This window comes from Nansenia antarctica, assembly GCF_963989245.1.
Source record: "Nansenia antarctica genome assembly, chromosome: 12".
NCBI lineage: Eukaryota > Metazoa > Chordata > Actinopteri > Argentiniformes > Microstomatidae > Nansenia > Nansenia antarctica.
Window position 1 is genome coordinate 12365547 of NC_137682.1, and position 22024 is coordinate 12387570.

The following is a 22024-nucleotide window of genomic DNA, read 5'->3' on the forward strand; positions in this document are numbered from 1 at the left end:
GGGAATTAAAGATATCTTGAACTGGAAGTATGACTAGTCAGAATGAAACCGTAGATATCTGAAACTGTAATTACAACTAGTCATAATTCAGTTGCAGATATCGGCAATGTGAATAGCTGATATCTACAACTGAATTGTAGATATCTGTAATGACAAACCCCATACACTTGAATGGCAAAATACATTTGAATCTTACTAGTCAAAATATAATAACAGATATCTAAAATGTGAGTTTTGATTAGTCCAAATATAATTAAAGATATCTTGAATTTGAGTTTTGACTAGGCAAAATGATGTTGCAGATATCAGTAATGAATATCCATTGTAGCTAATAAATGTTAAAACGGCTTGCCATAGTCCGATATAATACCACCTCTGAACGCGACCCAGGTCTGATTTTAAAAAGTCAGATTTCATGTGATTTGCGCTATTCACATGGTCATGCATAAATCAGACCTGAGTCACAAAAAAATCGGATTTGGGTCGCATTTCACTGCCATGTGAACGAAGCCCTAGTGACCCTGCACCCTGAATCTCTTTTAACACCAGACAGTGAAAAGGCCAATTGAATTCATGTATGGTTTATCAGTGGGTACCCAGTTAAAAGCCATAACCATCAGACTGTATTCTGTGTGTGTATATGTATCTGTGTGTGGGTGTGTGTCTGTGTGCCTGTATAATATCTAAGCACCTGGTGGATATCAGTATCACTGTGAGTGCCTGTGAGTGTACATTTGTGAAAGTTGTCAATCAAGTGTATGTGTGTATCTTGTGTGAACCAGTTGTTGTGTATTTGTGATTGGGTGTGTGAACCCGCATGGTGTGCATTTGTGAAAGTCTGTGTGTGTGTGTGTGTGTGTGTGTGTGTGTGTGTGTGTGTGTCCAGGTCCCACTCTGTACCTCAGGCTGTCCGGGGGGAGTGGGAGGGGATGACAGTGATGGGGCCGTAGGGATGCCCCTGACACACACCCAGCTCTCTGCCAGTCACCCGCTCTGGACAAACACAGTGGCATACAGGTCAGAACACACCAGAACCAGAAGACCGACCCCATGTAGTAATAATTTTAAATTTAATAATTTTGCCATTTAGCAGACGCTTTTATCCAAAGCGACTTACAATTACGAATTACAGGGACATTCCCCCTGGAGTAACTGAGGGCTAAGTGCCTTACTCAAGGGCACACTAGTAGTGTTCAGGCGGGAGCTTCAGGCGGGATTTGAACTCACAACCTTCCGATCACAAGTCCAACTCACTATCCACTAGACCACCACTACCCCTATGTAGTCCTACAAGTGTCTAATGCCTGAGCTGAGCCCCAAACAGTGGTCCATCTTTGGTTGGACAACAAAGTTCTATTCTAAAATAAATAAGGTCAGCCCACTTTTCAGGGCCAAAAGTGAAGTGGAAAGTAAAGTCAGTCTTTCCATTTACATTTTTGGAATTTAGTGGACACCTTTTTTGGTAATATACAGTTGAGAAACTGAACAGGGGGATTCAGAGGTTTAAGGAGGGACAGTTAAGGTGTAGCCTGAAAAGATGAAGTCTATGGCAGAAGATAGGGAGAGACTCTGCAATCCTGACAGCAATGGGGAGCAATCTTCAGATTTAAATCCAATTTAACACGCCATTATATGGCACTCTATCATCAATTCAGTCATTCAACTCCTCACCTAACAGTTGGAAGAACATTTGAGCTGCAGTACTGCGGTCTGCATCAGGGGGCAGCAGAGAGTGGAAGTCCTCTTCCAATGACACCTTTCTGGAGAGGGAGATGAAGAAGAGGAGAGAGGAGTGTTTATTGTAGCATTGATAGTGGTTTACCTGTGGTTCTCTGATGAAGGGTGCTCCGTAGGGACGGGTTAGGTTGATCCATTTATCTATCAGTCAATCACGGACTTCCGCATCGATACAAAGATATCTAATCGACAAATCGAAAAAACCCATTACAAGTACTCAGTATTTGTGAGATTAAAAAATGCATGTGGCCGTGTTTTTTCATTCATTTACATAACAACCTCGCTGAGTTCATTCATCCCCTCTCAGTTGTTGCCATGGGCTATTGCCACTGCTCACGATAATGTTGTTCAATGTAAACTTTGCAATAGTAAATTCACATACCACCATTTGGCAACTGTAATACTTCAATACTTCAAAACAAAACACCCAGCGATCTCCAGTGATGCTGAGACACAGGCAAACTGACATGACTAACTTCACAGTTCAAACACAGACCTATGAAATGGTTATTTATTTTACATCGTGGACATAGATACGAGTTTGAATAAACAAGATAATTTAAGTCAGCATAAATATAGCATGCACGATCGATAAATGACATTTAGCATCCATCATCTAACTGATTGTGAAAAATGCAGTCGGACCCATCGACATTTACCTCAGCAGGCTCTCAGGGGTGAGCTCTGGTTCTCTCTCAGGGAGGTCGACACACTCCTCCACTATGTCCTCCATAGCCACCACCACCTCCTCTTCTATGGGAGACCTGCCCCCCCACACATAAACACACACACACACACACACACACACACACACACACACACACCATTATTAGGTAGAGTATCTTCACCCATTAGCCATCAGTTACAATTCTAAGAATTGACTTTTGACATGAAAATGTTAGTACACGTTGCTACTTGCCCTCTACACCCTGACAAAATGTAAAAAATGGCACCTGGGATTATGGACGCCAGATTAGATGTCAAGCCACTCCTACTAACCCCCCCTTTAAAAAATAATAATCTATATTTAATATTCAATTTATATTTCAGTCGCTCTCATCCTCTTTCTAGAGAGATAATGTTCACTGAATTCTTTTTCTCATCTCTCACCGTCTGCTGGCCGGAGTGTGTTCTTTGGACACTTCCTGGAGCTCTGAGACAGCTGAAAGAAACATGTGATCGATCAGGCTCATGATCAAGCCCACTGTAGTAGACAATTGACTATCTTCCCCAAGCACACCCCATGTAAACGGACTACAGAAACCTTAAGCACCTAGCCACTTTACTACTGAACTATCTATTATCACTAGTTGCACCACTAGTGTATTCTGTCTTATCTGTACTATTGTCACCTTTATCTGGTATTATGCCCATTTTTTTCTCCATGTATGTCCTGTACTACTGTTACTTTCTTGAATGATGTCTATTGCCTTATGTCTTGTGCTGCAACACAATGTCAGGAACCGAAGCCTAAGAATGTTACTCTCTTACACTTGTGTAATGTGATGTAACAATAAACTTGAAACTTGAGATAGATCCCCTGGTGTCTGACCTGAGGTTTCAGAGGGGGCTCGTCCTGACTCCCTCAGCTCTCGTGTGACCTGTGTACAGAGGACACTCATCGACACATGCACTGTAGACATGTTGTGTCGTGACAGAGAATGTACTCTCAATAATCTGGATGAATCATGGGTCGACGTATATCAACAAACAAACCAACGTGGGGAACGGTGGTGGAATAACGTTGTAGCTTGATGCACTCGTCTTGCAATACTGTTGTTGAAGTGTGCATTGTCGGTGCTGTGTTGGTGTGTTATTGTAAGTGTACAGCTAAACTAGCTAGCTACATTGACATTGGGAATGCAGTTGAAGAAGTGATTCTGCATGCATGCAGGGTCATCATCAAAATGTCAACTATGGCAATGCATTTGAACATGCAAATAGATATGGATATAGATAGGAACTACATATCAGCAGCAATACTTTTGGAAAATATGATTTGAGCCTAGCTGAACACATCCCATATGCCAACAAAAACAAACAATACAGTATAATAACTCCTTATTTTGTTGGCAATGAAGAGGTGCAAATAAGCGTATTTTGTAGTTTTTGTCTGAGAAATAGTCCTAATTTGGCTACAATCTCATATCGTGAATCGTATTGAATCGTGAGTTGAGTGCATTGTTACATCCCTACTAAAAACTAATGTTCATTGATTGATGGTTGAATGAAAACAAATGCGGTCATAGTCAACAGAAATAAAGAATTTACCCCTCTCACGCCAGAGCCCCTCCTCTCTCTGTCCTTCTCCACCCCCATGTCTACGTCGACCTCAGAGTCTCCCCCCTCCCTGCTGCTCTTCTTCCTGAGGACAGCACACTGTTGCCATAGTGACAGGAGGTCAGGGTGGAGGTGAGCTGTGTTAGGGAAGAGGGTAAGGAGGGGTGGGGGTGGGGGCAAAGAGAAGATAAGCAAACTTGTCTTATCTTAATCGTAGTCATCTACTTATGTGATCGCTCTCTCTAAAAACGCCACAAGGGTTGTCTATCTATCCATCTATCCATCCATCCACCCATCCGTCCAATCGTCCCTTCCTGGGTCCATCTATCCATCATGGACTGAACTGCATACTTCCTCCCTAGACCGCAATGTCCACCAACTCACAATATATCATCACTATCATCTGCGGTGGCATATATACGCTGGGAAAGATCCATTATGTCTACCTCTGGGTACGCTGAAACGTCAGACCTTGTCATCCAAGTTTCTCTCAGTAGAGGTATGAGATACTCACGGCAGGCGGGGGCGCTGAAGAGCTCTCCGGGGGCGGCCGTGGACCGGGAGGCGGGGTCTATCAGCACCTTGGACTGGGAGAGAGAGACAGCAATACTAGGCAAAGAGGTCAACTACACTTCCTCAAGCACGGATCACCAATAGGCGGCCCGCAGGCCAGATCCGGCCACTCTATAATGTGCAGCTTTATCACACAGCACAATGCCACAGATGTCGCAAGTTTTGAGGGAGCGTGCAATTGGCATGCTGACTCCAGGAATGTCCACCAGAGCTGTTGCCGGTGAATTGAAAATGTATTTCTCTACCATAAACCATCTCCAAAGTCGTTTCCAATTCCAATTCTCGGACACACCTTTGGAGACGGCTTATGGTAGAGAAATGAACATTCAATTCACGGGCAACAGCTCTGGTGGACATTGCTGCCAATTGCACGCTCCCTCAAAACCTGCGACATCTGTGGCATTGTGCTATGTGATAAAACTGCACATTTTAGAGTGGCCTTTTATTGTGACCAGCCTACTGAACAGTACTTCCTTAAAACAAAACAAAAAGATCTATTTAGATACCCAGACAAAGATACTTGACTGATTTGAAGAATCAATCCTTCAGTGAATTCCTCTGGTGCCTGGTAGGAGGGTGGGTGGTCTTACCAGGGGCATGGTCTCAGCAAGAGGGTCCTTGATCTGCAACTGCATTGCCTCCATGGAGATCTGCGTGTGAGGGTCGGCGAAAACAAGCTGTCGCCTGCGACCCTGTCTCTTAGGAGAGGGGACAACTTCGGGGAGCTAGGTGTCGGAGAGAAGGAGGTAGAAAAGGATGTAGCGGCAGAGTGGAATGTTAGAGGTAGAGAGGAGAGAAAGGATGTAGAGGCAGAGAGAAGGAGAGAGAGGATGTAGAGGCAGAGAGAAGGAGGGAGAGGATGTAGAGGCAGAGAGAAGGAGGGAGGATGTAGAGGAAGAGAGAAGGAGGGAGAGGATGTAGAGGCAGAGAGAAGGAGGGAGAGGATGTAGAGGCAGAGAGAAGGAGAGAGAGGATGTAGAGGCAGAGAGAAGGAGAGAGAGGATGTAGAGGCAGAGAGAAGGAGGGAGAGGATGTAGAGGCAGAGAGAAGGAGAGAGGATGTAGAGGCAGAGAGAAGGAGAGAGGATGTAGAGGCAGAGAGAAGGAGAGAGAGGATGTAGAGGCAGAGAGAAGGAGAGAGGATGTAGAGGCAGAGAGAAGGAGGGAGAGGATGTAGAGGCAGAGAGAAGGAGAGAGAGGATGTAGAGGCAGAGAGAAGGAGGGAGAGGATGTAGAGGCAGAGAGAAGGAGGGAGAGGATGTAGAGGCAGAGAGAAGGAGGGAGAGGATGTAGAGGCAGAGAGAAGGAGGGAGAGGATGTAGAGGCAGAGAGAAGGAGGGAGAGGATGTAGAGGCAGAGAGAAGGAGGGAGGATGTAGAGGCAGAGAGAAGGAGGGAGAGGATGTAGAGGCAGAGAGAAGGAGGGAGAGGATGTAGAGGCAGAGAGAAGGAGGGAGGATGTAGAGGCAGAGAGAAGGAGGGAGAGGATGTAGAGGCAGAGAGAAGGAGAGAGAGGATGTAGAGGCAGAGAGAAGGAGGGAGAGGATGTAGAGGCAGAGAGAAGGAGAGAGGATGTAGAGGCAGAGAGAAGGAGAGAGGATGTAGAGGCAGAGAGAAGGAGAGAGGATGTAGAGGCAGAGAGAAGGAGGGAGAGGATGTAGAGGCAGAGAGAAGGAGGGAGGATGTAGAGGCAGAGAGAAGGAGGGAGAGGATGTAGACGCAGAGAGAAGGAGGGAGGATGTAGAGGCAGAGAGAAGGAGAGAGAGGATGTAGAGGCAGAGAGAAGGAGAGAGAGGATGTAGAGGCAGAGAGAAGGAGGGAGAGGATGTAGAGGCAGAGAGAAGGAGGGAGAGGATGTAGAGGCAGAGAGAAGGAGGGAGGATGTAGAGGCAGAGAGAAGGAGAGGGAGGATGTAGAGGCAGAGAGAAGGAGGGAGAGGATGTAGACGCAGAGAGAAGGAGGGAGGATGTAGAGGCAGAGAGAAGGAGAGAGAGGATGTAGAGGCAGAGAGAAGGAGAGAGAGGATGTAGAGGCAGAGAGAAGGAGGGAGAGGATGTAGAGGCAGAGAGAAGGAGGGAGAGGATGGAGAGGCAGAGAGAAGGAGGGAGAGGATGTAGAGGCAGAGAGAAGGAGAGAGAGGATGTAGAGGCAGAGAGAAGGAGGGAGAGGATGTAGAGGCAGAGAGAAGGAGAGAGGATGTAGAGGCAGAGAGAAGGAGGGAGAGGATATAGAGGCAGAGAGAAGGAGAGAGAGGATGTAGAGGCAGAGAGAAGGAGAGAGAGGATGTAGAGGCAGAGAGAAGGAGAGAGAGGATGTAGAGGCAGAGAGAAGGAGAGAGGATGTAGAGGCAGAGGCAGAGAGAAGGAGAGAGGATGTAGAGGCAGAGAGAAGGAGGGAGAGGATGTAGAGGCAGAGAGAAGGAGGGAGAGGATGTAGAGGCAGAGAGAAGGAGGGAGGATGTAGAGGCAGAGAGAAGGAGAGAGAGGATGTAGAGGCAGAGAAGGAGGGAGAGGATGTAGAGGCAGAGAAGGAGGGAGAGGATGTAGAGGCAGAGAAGGTGGGAGAGGATGTAGAGGCAGAGAGAAGGAGGGAGAGGATGTAGAGGCAGAGAGAAGGAGAGAGAGGATGTAGAGGCAGAGAGAAGGAGGGAGAGGATGTAGAGGCAGAGAGAAGGAGAGAGGATGTAGAGGCAGAGAGAAGGAGGGAGAGAAAAAATAAACATCTACAAACAAAGCTGTGTGTATGCATGGTTGATGAATGAGGCCTATTGAGACACTACAGCGAGTCTGTGACGGTAATAGTATAAGCGTGTAACTGGCGACCGTGAAAAGAAATAAACAACCGTCAAACACTTTATTACATACATTTCCGCCTATCTATCAAACTGTCTCCACCCCCTCTAGCACACTATCTCCCTTCTAGCCCTTCCAATCCTCTCCAACCTGACATTTTTTGTTAATTTGTAATAATAATAAAAAATACAATTACTAATAATAAAGTGTTATAAAGTGTTATTTAACAGTTATTGGAATGTTTGTGTCCAGGTAGAAGACTGGAAATCTGGAAATTAATAAATTCTTTATTCACGATGTGTCCTATTCTCCAAAAAAGAAAAGAAAAAGAAAAGTGCTTCCTCTTTTCTTTCACTGTGCTCAACGCATAACTCACTGGGAACTTCAGAGTGTATATCTGGTACATCATTGTTGTGACGGTAAGACTGTGTGTATATATGAATGGCTGAAACGAGGGCTACGACTATTACCAAGTCTATCGCTGGGTTTATCCGCAAAGACCTTTGCCCGTACAGTGTAGTCGAAAACGAAGGTTTCCGACGAATGCGCCATAACACTGGCACCAATATATGAAATACTGTGTCAAAAATATTTAACTGAAACGGCTATTCGAGTGTTGTATGTAGTTCTTCCTTTAAACATTTTAACTCCTGCTTTCTGGGCAGTTAAGCCTTCTGGCACTTTATTTTGTATGAATGATGGCAGACACACATGGACAAGTTGCAGAAGAGTAAACTTAGATAGTCTATTAGGCTAGGCTGATGACTGTAACTGAATGTAACTGTCTCCATTTCTCACACACACACACACACACACACACACACACACACACACACACAAGCACAAACACACACACACACACACACACACACAAACAAACATACATACACACACCTCTCCACAAGAGCTCTCCGGCGCTCTCTCCGGCGCTCTGTCCGGTGTTCTCTCTGGCCCTCTCTCTGGCGATCTCTCTGGCGCTCTCTCTGGCGCTCTCTCTGGCGCTCTCTCTGGCGCTCTCTCCGGTGTTCTCTCTGTCCCCTTCTCTGACTCGTCCTCTCTCTCTGAGGAGTACGGGGCCTCTAGTGGCATCTCCATGGGCTGGCCCGTTTCCTTGTCCAGCAGCCACACACTGTCCCCCACCACCACCGTGTCCTTCAGCCTGGACATGCACACACACACACACACACACACACACACACACACACACACACACACACACACAATGGTGGGTACTATCTTAATAACCATCTAGCTTCCTCATTTATTGTAATCAGAAAACACACACAGCAAAAATGAAGACTGTTCAAGTCCTAGCTGGACTTGAACAGTGACCACAGCCCTTGTGGCAGTAAGATCCGCCTGTGAAAGGGTCCCAGGGGACTTACTGGTCAATAGATGTCATGGCTCCCTCCTGGTCCCTTGTTCTCTCCGTCTCTCCCTCTCTCTCCCTTTCCCTCTCCTCAATCTCTGCGTCTGTCACACACACATTTTAATCATTTATTTCTGTCCACATAGAAACAAGTATACAAGGACACAAATACTGAAGGCACAGATGGGATGCATTCACAAACAGACATGGACAATGTCTTTCACATACAACAGGACAAGACTCACGGGTACAAGTAACACCGTCTCCGCCATATTTGGCGGCTGCCAATAATCGCAGAGACAGAGCAATACTTGCTGAGCCTTTTTGCTTCTCCCTTGGACATTCCCAGTAGACACACACACACACACACACACCTTTTCACTCCTTTCACGCTAACAAATGTCCATATCGATCGCCTGTCATTACTTAGAGAATCCTACTATCCTCTCTCATCTCTCTTACCCCAGTCGAATAGGTCTGGCTGCTCCAGAAGCAAGTCGATCACTCTGCCTGTGGCTTCAGTTAGCTCCGCTCCCTCAAACTGATGGAGAGAGACAGGGAGAGAGAGATAAGTAACCATAAAAAACCCAGCTCAACACTTGTGTCTTGAGCCATTCAGTGGGGAACAGTATTCTTACGTCAACATCAACGAAATACAACATCAAAATATAAAACACAATTTTGGATAAAAACAGTGCTAATAACTTAGTGAATCTTGATTTATTATTCAGCACAGTCTATGGCGGTGGTGGGTAAGGCTAAAACGTTCATCCTACGTTATTTGGCGTTCAGGAGACCTGTAAAGAATGGGATGGGTAATGTTTTGTATCTTGCTGTTCTTGTTTTGGGGATCTCAGTTGGGTAGTTTCTGATTTGGCGATTTGATATTTGGGCTCTGGTAGGTGGCAGCCAGGTTCTGAAGGGGGAATTCAGAAGACCCAAGGCAAAGTCCTTGCACAGTGTATTTCTTCTGTCTAAAGTATGTTGCATCAGGTAAGGGACTACTGTTGTTATCAGGCCAAGAACCCACTGGTCTGATCCCATAACGTTAATGGGAGACTGTGGTATCAGTCAATTATTCAGTGCAGGAGTGCCCGTGTGTTTGGCTTGGTAGGCCAAAATGAACCCTGAGTGGTTAACTGTGGGCCAAAAAACCCTGACCATCCATTACAACGAATACTTGAAATTGCCCATTTGGGAGTGCAATTATTCATATTATGATTTTATTACTAGTGACTAGTAGTGACCACTACTAGACCACATATGTGACATGTTCTAATGCTTTGATCCTCATATGTAATGATCAGACTTTTCTTTAGAAAAATGTGAATACAATTCCTTGTTGTTGAAAATAAATGACACATCACTAGTCAACTAATGCAGCTTGTTTTGTGAGCCTGCTAAGTATTGTCATAGTTTAACTAGGTAGCAGTGGGGATTACTCACCGAATCCATTGCGTTGCAGTATTTTGGCTTGACTAGCGAGTTTGTGTTGTGATTCTCAACAATGTTGAAACGTAGTTCCGTGTTTCAAAAGAAAAGTCAGAACATTTTGACTGGTCGCCGATATGAGGACCAAAGCATTAGAACGTGTCACATAATGTTGCTGGTGAAAAGGTCTGTATGTCGGCGATTCTCACGTCACGCAAATGACCTTTTTAAAATATATATATAAATGTGAAGTGTTGAAGTGTTGAAGAGCCCACTCGATATAATAATAATAATAATAATAATAATAATAATAATAACTTGCTTTAATCATTATATAATAATAATTTAATTATTGAGTCATTTAAAGGCAATATTTAAAAGATGGGTTTTTAGTCTTGACTTGAAAATATTTGCTGAGGTTATAACAAACAACAGTTTGTTACTTATGATTTGTGAATTGTATTCACTACATCATCTGCCATGGACTACTAGGTAAGTGATAGATGGCTTGTAAACAAACTTACGTTTTAGGACGTGTGCAAAAGCAAGGACTGTGTGATCATCTAATTATGTGGAGTTATGTGTTTTTAGCATGTTGATGTTCAATCAGCATGTTGTGATGTGATGCTACAAATGCAGTTAGGTGTTCATAGTGATGTTCCTTGCTAGCTACTAGCAACTGTTTTGCGTGTGTTTTGATTCAGAGCGTCTTTCTCCGGTATTTGGTTTGAGGGGTACCAACATTCAAATAAGCATATCTTCTTCAACTAGATTTCAGATGTCAATGTATGACACATCGTTTGAAAGCTTACAATCTGCACTTTCATAATATGGAAAAACAGTTCAAACGAATGAATTTCAAAATGACAATTTTCGATGCTAATCCAAGAACCCTCTCCCAGGCCCACGCCTTCACCTGAGTGAAGTGAAGCATGACCGGCTCCGGCTCTTTCAGGGTGATGGCTTCTGGCGTGGATTGGTTCAAACCTGAGGTGAGAGGGACATAGAGACAAGAGAAGGAAAAGAAAAAAGGGAGAGTGGAGGAAAAGTACCAACGTTAGAGACGCTGATCTCTTGGTGAAGATTTGTCATCTGATCTCAATAACAGACTATGTTTTAGCCCTGTCCGGAAGCAACGGTGTGCCCTTGAAACTCGTAAAGATCTTTAGAGGATTTTACAAGTGGAAGCAATATACCTATTCCATTCTGTCACATCCACACATGCTTATATTAGGGGGGGGCAACTCTAACATGTCTTATTATCTTTCTAGCGGAAACTTCTGGTGAGTATTTTGACCTTATTCCCACTTTCTGTTTCAGTCTGTGTCTTTTTGTTTTTGCAACTCGAGAAAGAAGCTTCTTGTAGAGTTGCAACTAGTAGAGGTTGGCTAGGAATTGACTCACCCTGGCTAGGAATTGACTCACCATGGCTAGGAATTGACTCACCCTCCCCCTCCGATGCGGTTCTGGAACTGACCACTGGAGAGCGCTGTGTAGTCACAGCCGCCATAATCTGCATTGGTTGGGGAAGTAACAGAATCGCCATAAAACAAGGTCAATCAATATACCACCTTTTCTGTGTGCTAAGCCTTAGAATAATGCTTTGTAAATACATTTGATGAATCAACAGAGAATTTGAATTCTAACTCTAATTAAAGTAGAGAAAATGTTTTGTTGTTGGTTAACGTTGAAAGTACCTGAGGGATCCTGTAGGGACTGGGGAGCTGGTCTCCTGAGCCCATCACACCAAAGAAGGGGTCTGGAGCCCCCTCAGCCTCCTCCAGAAGGAACAGGGAATCAGCCACGTTCAGGGCTAGTCTGGGACACAAAAGGGCCAATGTTAAATGCAAAATGGCTGCTATGCATTGCCCAGGTGGGTCTGACACATAGGCAGGGAGTGGGGTGAGATGTCCTCATACTAGAGCATAAGTGTAAGCATAGTTACAAGCTTATGTTTGAGTTTATGGTTAGACCGAGGCTACAGGTAGGGTTATAGGCTGCTCATCCGGTTAGACTGAAATGTTATCCCTAACCAAACATAAACTTACTGTATACCTAACCACAACCTTTACCCTGAAGATAACAATTTCTTACAGTAAGCGTGTTGTGTTTCTGGGTTACGGGACTGATCTTTATTTATGATGGGGGTGGTACACGGATGGATTTAACCTCTAAAATACCAAAATTGACGACCCTCCCCTTACGCAAAATATATTTTCGCATAGCCCTCGAATACTTGAAAAACATACATTGGCTCTCCCCCTACAAAGATGAATGATTAAAACACAGTGGTGTTGCCACACGCTGTAAACATTTCAAGGCAAATTAAACTATATATTTAGTAATGATAGAGTAACTACCTTTGATCGACAACACTATTGTTGTTAAAACTAAAGCAAAAGTGAAAGCGTTATGATGTTCCTTTTGACAAGAATAAACGTGAGTCGGGTTGTGATCATGCAACCCAGCTCCATACTGTTCAAGAGTCCTGGGGAGAACCCTGCTGTCCATAGTGCCGTCATTTCAGCTAAACAGCTATTACAGAATCATTGGCGATTCATAATCTATATTTTGTACATTTCATGCAATTCCACAGCAACATTTCTAAACACTGGAGAAAAACCTGCCATCCTGCATCAATTTAGTGCCATACCAAGGGCCTATATTTCACTTTGAAAGAGTCAGTGTTGCACACAAGATCTAGATCGATCAAGTGTTTCATAGGCACTACAACACACATGAAATTAACATAGTACATGTTGTTTTTGATTAAATAATTTTCGCCCTAAAGTAACCTAGCTTTTAATTACTTTACTTTGGCTGCGTTTTTTATTATTATTCTGAAATACTGTACACATCTCAGCAATGACAGTTGGATTTGTAAAGTGTTCTTCATACAGAACAAACAACAGAAGAAGAAAAAAATAAGCCTTCTGCATATACTCTGTCTACACAAAGGCCACAAGACCTTGTCAACATCACAGGTAATGTTCTCCCTGGCCAAGCAGAGGGGAAAGTATCGCCTGGCATGACGAATCCAGCCCTGATATACTTCAGATATATTTCAACACAGGAGAGCTCACCTTTAGCCCTTATTGCTTAAGCTATGATTGCTAATTCAAATGCAATAGGTGTTTGCCCATATGGAGTGTGATTGATGTTTTGAGTTTAGCATTCTGAATGGTAGTGTTTTCCATGTGAACACAAGAGATTTTATCAAGGAAGTGTGTGCCAAATGTAGAGAATTGTATTTAGTGTTTTGTTAACTGGGTGGTTTAGCGTGGCAAAATTAGTGATAAGCAAGAAATGTGTTTGTCAGAATTGGTGTGAGATAAAATACACCAGTTTCAGGTTTTGGTCATTGTGTTTGAGGTTTGGATGTTAGTGTTAAAGCGAAAACCTGTAAACACTTTATTTATTTGTTGTTCGACCACTGGTTGATTTTGTGGCGCTGTTCCGACTTTCAGGACTTCAGAAATCGACAGTTTGTCTTGCTTATGTCTTGCTTTCAGACAGTTTCTTTCTTCAAACTGATCACTGTTGTTTTCATTCTCGAACTGCTATCACAGAATACTGTATACTTTAGCTCCTACATAAACTAAGAAGGACACAGGTTAAAGTATACCATTCGTTCTTGAGATCACTTTAGTACGGAGCCCCCCTGGGGTCACATGGTAGGAAAACATTATTTGATGTGTGAATCCGTTCCCTCGGTTAAGTAAATCTGTTCCCTCGGTTTAGTAATTAGTTCGTTCGGTTTAGTAATTAGTTCCCTCGGTTTAGTAATTAGTTCCCTCGGTTTAGTAATTCGTTATGGTTAGGGTTAGGCCCTACGAGCCAGAACGATCGCAAGGATTCTAACCCTAAACCTAACCCTAACCCTGACCCTAATCCTGGTAGGGCCTAACCCTAACCCTTGGGACCCCAGGGGGGGTCCGTACTTTAGCCTTGTGAGAGGAAGGGGAATTAGCTCAAACACACAAAACGAGCGGCTCTTCAGATTTGCGATGACCCAACACTCGTTGTTGGTCAGTGGTCCACTGAACGAATACTACTGTGTATTTCCACCGTATTTCATATTTAGTAACATGTAAGTAAAAAACAAAGTTGTCAGAAGCAGGATTTGAACCCATGACTCCAGATGAGATTGCAACCTGAACCCAGTAACTAATATAGAGTTCTGTATATACCGTGGTAATATGATTCATTCGCGTATTATAATTATAATTTTTTACCGCGTAAAGGTTTGCCAAATTAACCGCGATCGTTAACGAATAAACTAATATTTCCCTTTTTAGCTTTGAGAACTTCTGAGAAGTACGGCTAAAACAAACCCTTTACTCTGAGTGTGTTGAGGGGAGACGATGGTAAATGCCTACTCTGGGGCAGGTGTGTGGGTGACATTGTGTATGTGTGTGTGTAAGCGTGCATGTATGATGTGTGTCCCCTGACCTGTCAGGCTCAGGCAAGTCGATGCTTATGTGTATCTTGGAGCGCAGCAGGCGCTCGATGGTCTGCTGAATCTCATCTGGAAAAGAGCAGGGAAGTTACTACAGTATATCATGAGGTCAAGGTACTGTGTGACATCACATTCATTTTACAGGCTGCACAGTTACCGTGGTGATTCTGCGTGGGTGACCTGGAAGATGATGTGATTCTGCATCTACAGTACCATCACAACTAACTTTGCTGAAGTGTTTATGGTTTATGCTGCATTCTGCGGTGGAGGAGGTCATAAATCTAACAGTTTGGCTGGTAACGAAAGATAAACTACTACTACGAATTAATTCTGCTAAATGGTAATAAAATAAAAGGTATTATTGTGTACCAGAGTGTTTTGAAGAGACGGTAAGCCTCATCCTTTAGTGAGTTGTATCTACCTCTAATGACAATGTGCTGCATGTGCTGTGTTTTATCAATGAGTGTGTATGGAGGTGAGTGCGTGTAGTAGTAGGTCCTGTGGCTTTGGTGGTTTGTATTTCAGATCAACCAGTGCCCTTCACTGTGCAGCTGTCAGACCTGATGTATTACTTTACCTTACTCTCATTTCTGTGTGTATCGACAGCAGTTCTTTCCACAATGACATTTGTTATGCCCTTCATTTCAGGGCATAAAATGCCCTGCCTTCCCCCAGCCCCACTCCCTCCCTCCCTCCCTCCCTCCCTCTCTCACCCAGAAGAAAAGCACACTGGCGGTGGTAGACGATGACTACGCCGTACTGGAGCTGGGAAGACAGGTAGAGGGAGAAGCGGGGCCGGGGGAGGCCTGGTTGGAGGGGAGGCACCCGCACCATCACATAGTCCATGATGTCATCACTAGGATCAACGTGACACATATCAGACACACACCCATCAACGATTCTGATCTAAAGCACCAGTGTGTGACCTTCAGACCTGGGTCAAATACTATTTGAAATCCTTTCAAATACTTGAGCGTTTACTTGAGCCTGTCTGGAGTCCCTGAATGGCATGATTTGCACTTTTGGGGATTATTCAACAATGGTTCAATTGCTCCAGGCGCCATCAGTCAAGCACAGATATTTGAAATATAACATGTGTTATTTAAACTTATGTCTGGTGGCCTCATGCTGTACTGTAAAGTCTGACACACAATGTACATCATTAAGCATTTAGCAGATGCCTTTATCCAAAGCGACTTACACAAATACATTTGTCTGAAGTAAGTGAATCATCTATGCATCAGTCATTACAAGAAAGTAATCTATGCTATGACCAGGGGCCATTGGCAGTTACAATGCAGGACAGGTAAGATGTAGTCTGAAGAGATCAGAAAGGTCTGTACAAGAATTAGTACTGCTGTGACAGAAGTTTCAATAAAACCATAATGCTAAATCAATACCTCGTATTCCCTCAGACAGTGGAGGGGATGGGGGGGGGGGGGTTTACATACCATGTTTTCCCAACATTGACCTTCAGAAGCTCCCTGCGTGTTATTCTGGTTCCTTTCGTGGCTGCCAACCTAAAACCACCCAGATCAGGCATGAAAATGGGTTGGGGTGAAAAAGGTGAGAAGGATACGAGACCCGGAACCTGCTAGGCGGTCCCGGCGGAAAGTTTTTTTTGTGGAAAAATTAGCTTCCATGTGCTCATATCTGATTTCTTTTAGATTTACTCTAGTGGTGGTCACATGCAGAATTACAAGATTTAAAAAAATAAAAAATAAAAAAAAGTATGGATGTCTATTATGGATTCAAAACGGCGAATTTCGCCGAAAGGTGAGCGATTATCATGCCTGCATATTACATTACCTCAGAATACCACCAACAACATCACATTAACTATGTTACATTACCTCAGAATACACTAGAAACATCACATTAACTATGTTACATTACCTCAGAATACACCAACAACATCACATTAACTATGTTACATTACCTCAGAATACCACCAACAACATCACATTAACTATATTACATTACCTCAGAATACACCAGGAACATCACATTAACTATGTTACATTACCTCAGAATACCACCAACAACATCACATTAACTATATTACATTACCTCAGAATACACCAGGAACATCACATTAACTATGTTACATTACCTCAGAATACACCAACAACATCACATTAACTATATTACATTACCTCAGAATACCACCAACAACATCACATTAACTATGTTACATTACCTCAGAATACCACCAACAACATCACATTAACTATATTACATTACCTCAGAATACCACCAACAACATCACATGAACTATGTTACATTACCTCAGAATACACTAGAAACATCACATTAACTATGTTACATTACCTCAGAATACACCAGGAACATCACATTAACTATGTTACATTACCTCAGAATACACCAGGAACATCACATTAACTAGATGGAACAGCCAACAGCATTGTAACATCAGGGTTCTTCCCAAAGAATGAAAGCGGTATTACATACAAATACATATCCAGCTATTCCTCACAGGTTGAACTGAAAAGGTGCAGGCTTTAGTTTCCAGTTGAGTTATATGAGCTAGATCCCTTTCAGTGAGGTTTTTATCAGAAGCTAGCTACAGAGGTAACTTGTTAGCATCAAGCTAATCTCTTAGCTAGCTACATGTTGTCATGGACTTACCAAATGGTGGAAAAGCAGCCACTGCGACGTCGAAGAACATTAGGATAATAAAACATTTCCTCACTCTCACAAAAGTGCCAACGTTGCAAAGGAAACGGGGTTGGTCGGCGGTAGCTATCTCGGAATGAATTATTCGGGTTTCAAACTATGCGATGACTCTCCTAAATCCCCTCAGGAAAGTCCGCGAGTGAGGAGATTCCCGCTGTTGACAAAGACTGAATTACTACTGGTTATTACTGGTCCAATCAGCGATGAGATTACCTTCTGGTCCAATCAGATGTGGGATTACCTGTTTTGACCAATCGCCTTTCTCTACTTGCCTTAGATACAACAATCTGAATTACTACTGGTTATTACTGGTCCAATCAGCGATGAGATTACCTTCTGGTCCAATCAGATGTGAGATTACCTGTTTTGACCAATCGCCTTTCTCTACTTGCCTTAGATACAGCAATCTAAATATCTGTGACTGTAACCAAAGTGATAATAATATATACAACAGTTAGTTCCGACCAAGTGATTTGATTGGACAAGAGGCATTCCATGAGTTACGATATACAGTATAACAGCACTGGGACTTTTAACTATATGTTATGTAAAAAGGGTGACAACTGTGAAAGGGTGAAGAACTGTCCGTGTAGCTACAGTTCACAACATTTTTTTTAAGCATTCTTTAATTCATTATAATTATGCCACCTGTTCTAACAGCCACTGTGTGTGTGTGTGTGGGGTGTGTGTGTGTGTGTGTGTGTGTGTGTGTGTGTGTGTGTGTGTGTGTGTGTGTGTGTGTGTGTGTGTGTGTTGGGGGGCTGTCTCAGTGGTCTTCTTGTTCTATGCACTTAATCATTTTGAAAACGCGGCTGAAGAACCTCCGAACTCCTCCCTTCTTCTTCTTCGTCTTCAGTTTGGTGGCTTTATCCTCTGTGAAGGAAGGACAAGATACTTGAGTGTTCTTCCATTTATTAAATGATTAATGCAACTGTTACTTTAGACACAATGATTGGTGTGAGGGTTTTTGTTTTATGATGGTAACTCGTTGCGATTTTAGAAAATTAACAGTAAAAGTAACGTACCACTGGAATCAATAGCCATGAGCTCTGAGGGCTGTAAACAAACAGAGGAGAGCAGTCTAAGAGTAGGAACAGCAACACATTATTTCCTGTAGTGTCTTACACAGGAAAACATTAATGTTCTTGTGATCGTGGCTCATTTGTAATACACTTAACTTTAATGCATCATCTCGTCACTGCAAAGGGCACTGATTTTATATTTTCATAACAGAATTTTGTTGTCTTAATTATTTTGGGCCATGGCCTTGGTGATGGCAGAGAGAACATAATTTTTAGGCACTTCCTCTCCAGACTGGGAGAGAAAAGAGGCAGTTGCATTCTCCATCAGCCCACTGATGTCCCTGGCAGCAGCAGCCTCCCATGTCTTCTCCATGGTGGAGGTCTTCAGTTTGGCGTCTGACCTGTTCTCTGTTAAGGATTTAGGGTTAGGGTTAGGGTTAGGTCACTTCTATAAAATAAAAATGAAAAATCTATAATAAATAATATTTAATAATATAATATATGCCTGTATGTTGTTATCTAAAATCCTAACTGCAGTAATGTGATGCCTTGTTCTATGATGCCATTCTTAAGTGAAATAAGATTTGACAGTATGGGGCGGCTGTGGCTCAGGAAGTAGAGCCGGCGTCTAATGATCGCAAAGTTGCCGGTTCAGAGATTCAATCTCTGATTGGCCACGTGTCGAGGTGTCCTTGGGCAAGACACTGAACCCCAAATTGCTCCCAGTGAGCGGGCCAGCGCCTTGCATGGTACCTTGCCGCCATTGGTGTGTGAATGGGTGTGTGAATGGGTGAATGAGAGGCCATTGTAAAGCGTTTTGGAATATGGCACTGTATAAGTGCAGTCCATTTACAGTAGGCATGATGCTTCTGTATTACCTAGCCAGGAGATGTTCATAGGCCATCTCTACGATCTCTGGGGAGAGATCTCCAACCAATCGAAATACCCTGGAGAGAGTGACCTCCTTCAGGAGTGAGGCGAGGACAGGAAGGAGGATCTTCTTGACCGCCTCCTCCGCAGCCGGTCGGGTCTTGCACAGGAACAGGTCCATCCCCTCCATGGTTACCTTCATGTGACAGACAGAGAGTTGACTCAAGCAAGCACTTTGAGGTTTGTCTCCAGGAAATAGCAGTGTGTTGTGTTGTCATACCGTTCTGCCCATCAGCAGTGAGAGGCGGTGCTCATCCTGGATCTCCCTGCGGACTTCCTCCTCCATCTTCTCCATTCCGAGGAGCGGCTCTCCAGAGCTGTGCACAACATTCCACATTATTTCTTGCAGGAGAGTCAGGGCACTAATATGTTAATAAAATGAATTTACTGCCTGTTATTGCTGGGTATGTCAGTAAACATGTTCATGTGTTGTCCTAGTAGGCTACTTACAAGTTCAAGGAGATGGAGCTGTAAGTTGGGCTCTTTCTCTGCCATGTCATCATACCTTCATGTGAATAAAATAATGTATCAGACTGCTATCCATAGAATATATCAACCTATCTATACAGTTTGATAAAATCTCTCACTCATCTTTGATTATGCAGAGGTGGATCTTAGACTTCATAGACATAGCCAGCAGGTTTATGGGAATGTTATATTTGTACTTGAATTTTGTCATTGTATTTCTCTCCTGAGTTTAAGTTTTTGTTACCACTCCCTTGTATTATTCCCTGAAATAATAATAAAAAATGTATCACAAAAAAAGAAATCACTCACTCATCCAGCAGGAAGGGCCTCTCCGTTAACAGCCAGTTCCTCATGTCCTTAGCTGTTATATAGGAGGGGACCTCCACCGGATGTTTCAGCAACATGAACGCCTTCATGAGCTTTTTCTGCAAAAGAGGGAGACACACATTAAAGTTTTAACAGTTTATCTCCTGTGCATTTGTGCCTGACTATTGTTTCAACTTACCTCCCCGTGGAATAGGGCTTCATAATCATAACCACCCTCCATATTAACTGTGGCCATGGTAACATAAGGGAGGGAGAAACATGAAAAACCAACGAGTTAAAACAGCAAGTAACTATAAAATATAGACACACATCAAAAATATTATACTGAACATGTAATTTCTGATGCATTGGAGGAATAAATACCTAATGAAGAACAATCAATAATGGTTATTGATCGTGAATACTTGTGAATACTAATAAAACGCAGTGACAAACGGATTTCGCTAGAGAGTCGAGTATATTCTGGCAGGTCAAAACTTCTGTGAGTGAACTTGACTATGTGCGGAATGTTAAAACATTGTGACTACAAGATTATGTTACTACACCTCCATCTATGATACATTATTGCGTGGGTCGCTGAGAGATTTATTATCATTGTAGGGTGACAGCGCCACTCAGTTGTAGAAGAAGGTTACTACACCCTAACTGGACTGAGATGCCTGATCTGTTTGAGGGGGATAATAATGACCATGACTCTTGGTTCTTTTATTTCCTGTCAGGTTTTCTTCATTGAGTCGCATCTTGTGAGAAATGCGCTATACAAATAAAACTTGATTTGATAGCAGAGGGTCTGAATACTTACGTACATATCAGTATTTATGTATTTCAATTTTAATAAATCTACTGACATTTAAAAAACCGTCTTTCACGTGTGCATTGTTATCACGTGTTCCGTTGCGCAGAACTGTTGCGCAGAATTTCACTGCGTGAAATGTATTTTTGTTAGCCTTTCTGTCAGACTTTGCCTCCATTGTAGTCAGTATAGATAGCACCGTTTTATTAATGACCCCCCAGGTGCGCTGAACAATTCTGGCATTGAAAATAGCACTGATATTTCAGACATCACCCCCCAACGCCACCCCCAGCGCCTGCATTTGAGCCAAGATTGGTTTTTACGCTATTAAATTAAAGCCAGATGTGTCTTAACCCTGTCTTGACTGCTTGGCCTTGGTCAGGCCTGAAACTCTGGGTCTGATGGAAATTGTTGTTTTTGGTGACAAAATACATCATGACCTTGAGTGATGCCCAATTAGCTTCGGTGTGCAAGTGGTTGAAAGGCTGCTGATGCAAAAGGTCATAAAACTGTACAGTATGACTCATCTCTCCTCTGCTTTCTCTCCTATCCTCCTCTCCTCTCCACCTGTCTCCTCTCCTCTCATCTCTCCTGTCGTCCCCTCCTCTCCTCTTCCCTCCTCTCCTGTCGTCCCTCCTCTCCTCTCCTCTCCTCTCCTTCACCTCCCCTCTCCTGTCCAACTGTCATCTCGTGTTCTCAGAGACTGTGCTGTGTGTTCAAGAGCTGGCGGTGATGAGGACACCGCTCTGAAACTCTGGGCCCTCAGCTCCCATCTGCTGGGCATCCACTGGAGATGAACATACACACACACACACACACACACACACACACACACACACAGGCACGCATGCACGCACACACGCGCGAGCGCACGCACGCGCACACACACACACACACACACACACACACACACACACACACACACACACACACACACACACACAGATGTGCATGGACAGATTCACACCAGTACTAAACTATACATATACCATGCTGCTTCCTTCTGTCTGTTGCAATACTATGAATACTTAAGATAATGATATAAAAGTACCTACATTTAAAAGTGTGCACGATCCAGACTATAGTTTATCATTTATGGTTATTTAACTTAAACCCACGATAATGACGCACCCCACCACCACCACCAC

At 43.4% G+C, this 22024-nt stretch overlaps 1 protein-coding gene across 1 annotated transcript; it reads right to left on the minus strand.

Annotated features, from left to right (window-relative positions):
• Positions 1-901: 901 nt before the first annotated feature.
• Positions 902-20318, minus strand: LOC308168861 (meiotic recombination protein REC8 homolog; the record flags this gene model as incomplete). Its single annotated transcript, XM_080543505.1, has 19 exons — positions 902-993; positions 1672-1760; positions 2397-2501; positions 2848-2899; positions 3290-3338; positions 4018-4154; positions 4532-4604; positions 5181-5305; positions 9212-9290; positions 11097-11167; positions 11627-11693; positions 11878-11998; positions 14633-14708; positions 15353-15495; positions 16091-16159; positions 19237-19424; positions 19509-19605; positions 20066-20181; positions 20262-20318. The coding sequence occupies 19 exons, from the start codon at positions 20316-20318 to the stop codon at positions 902-904; spliced, it is 1806 nt and encodes a 601-aa protein (XP_080399631.1).
• Positions 20319-22024: the final 1706 nt, after the last annotated feature.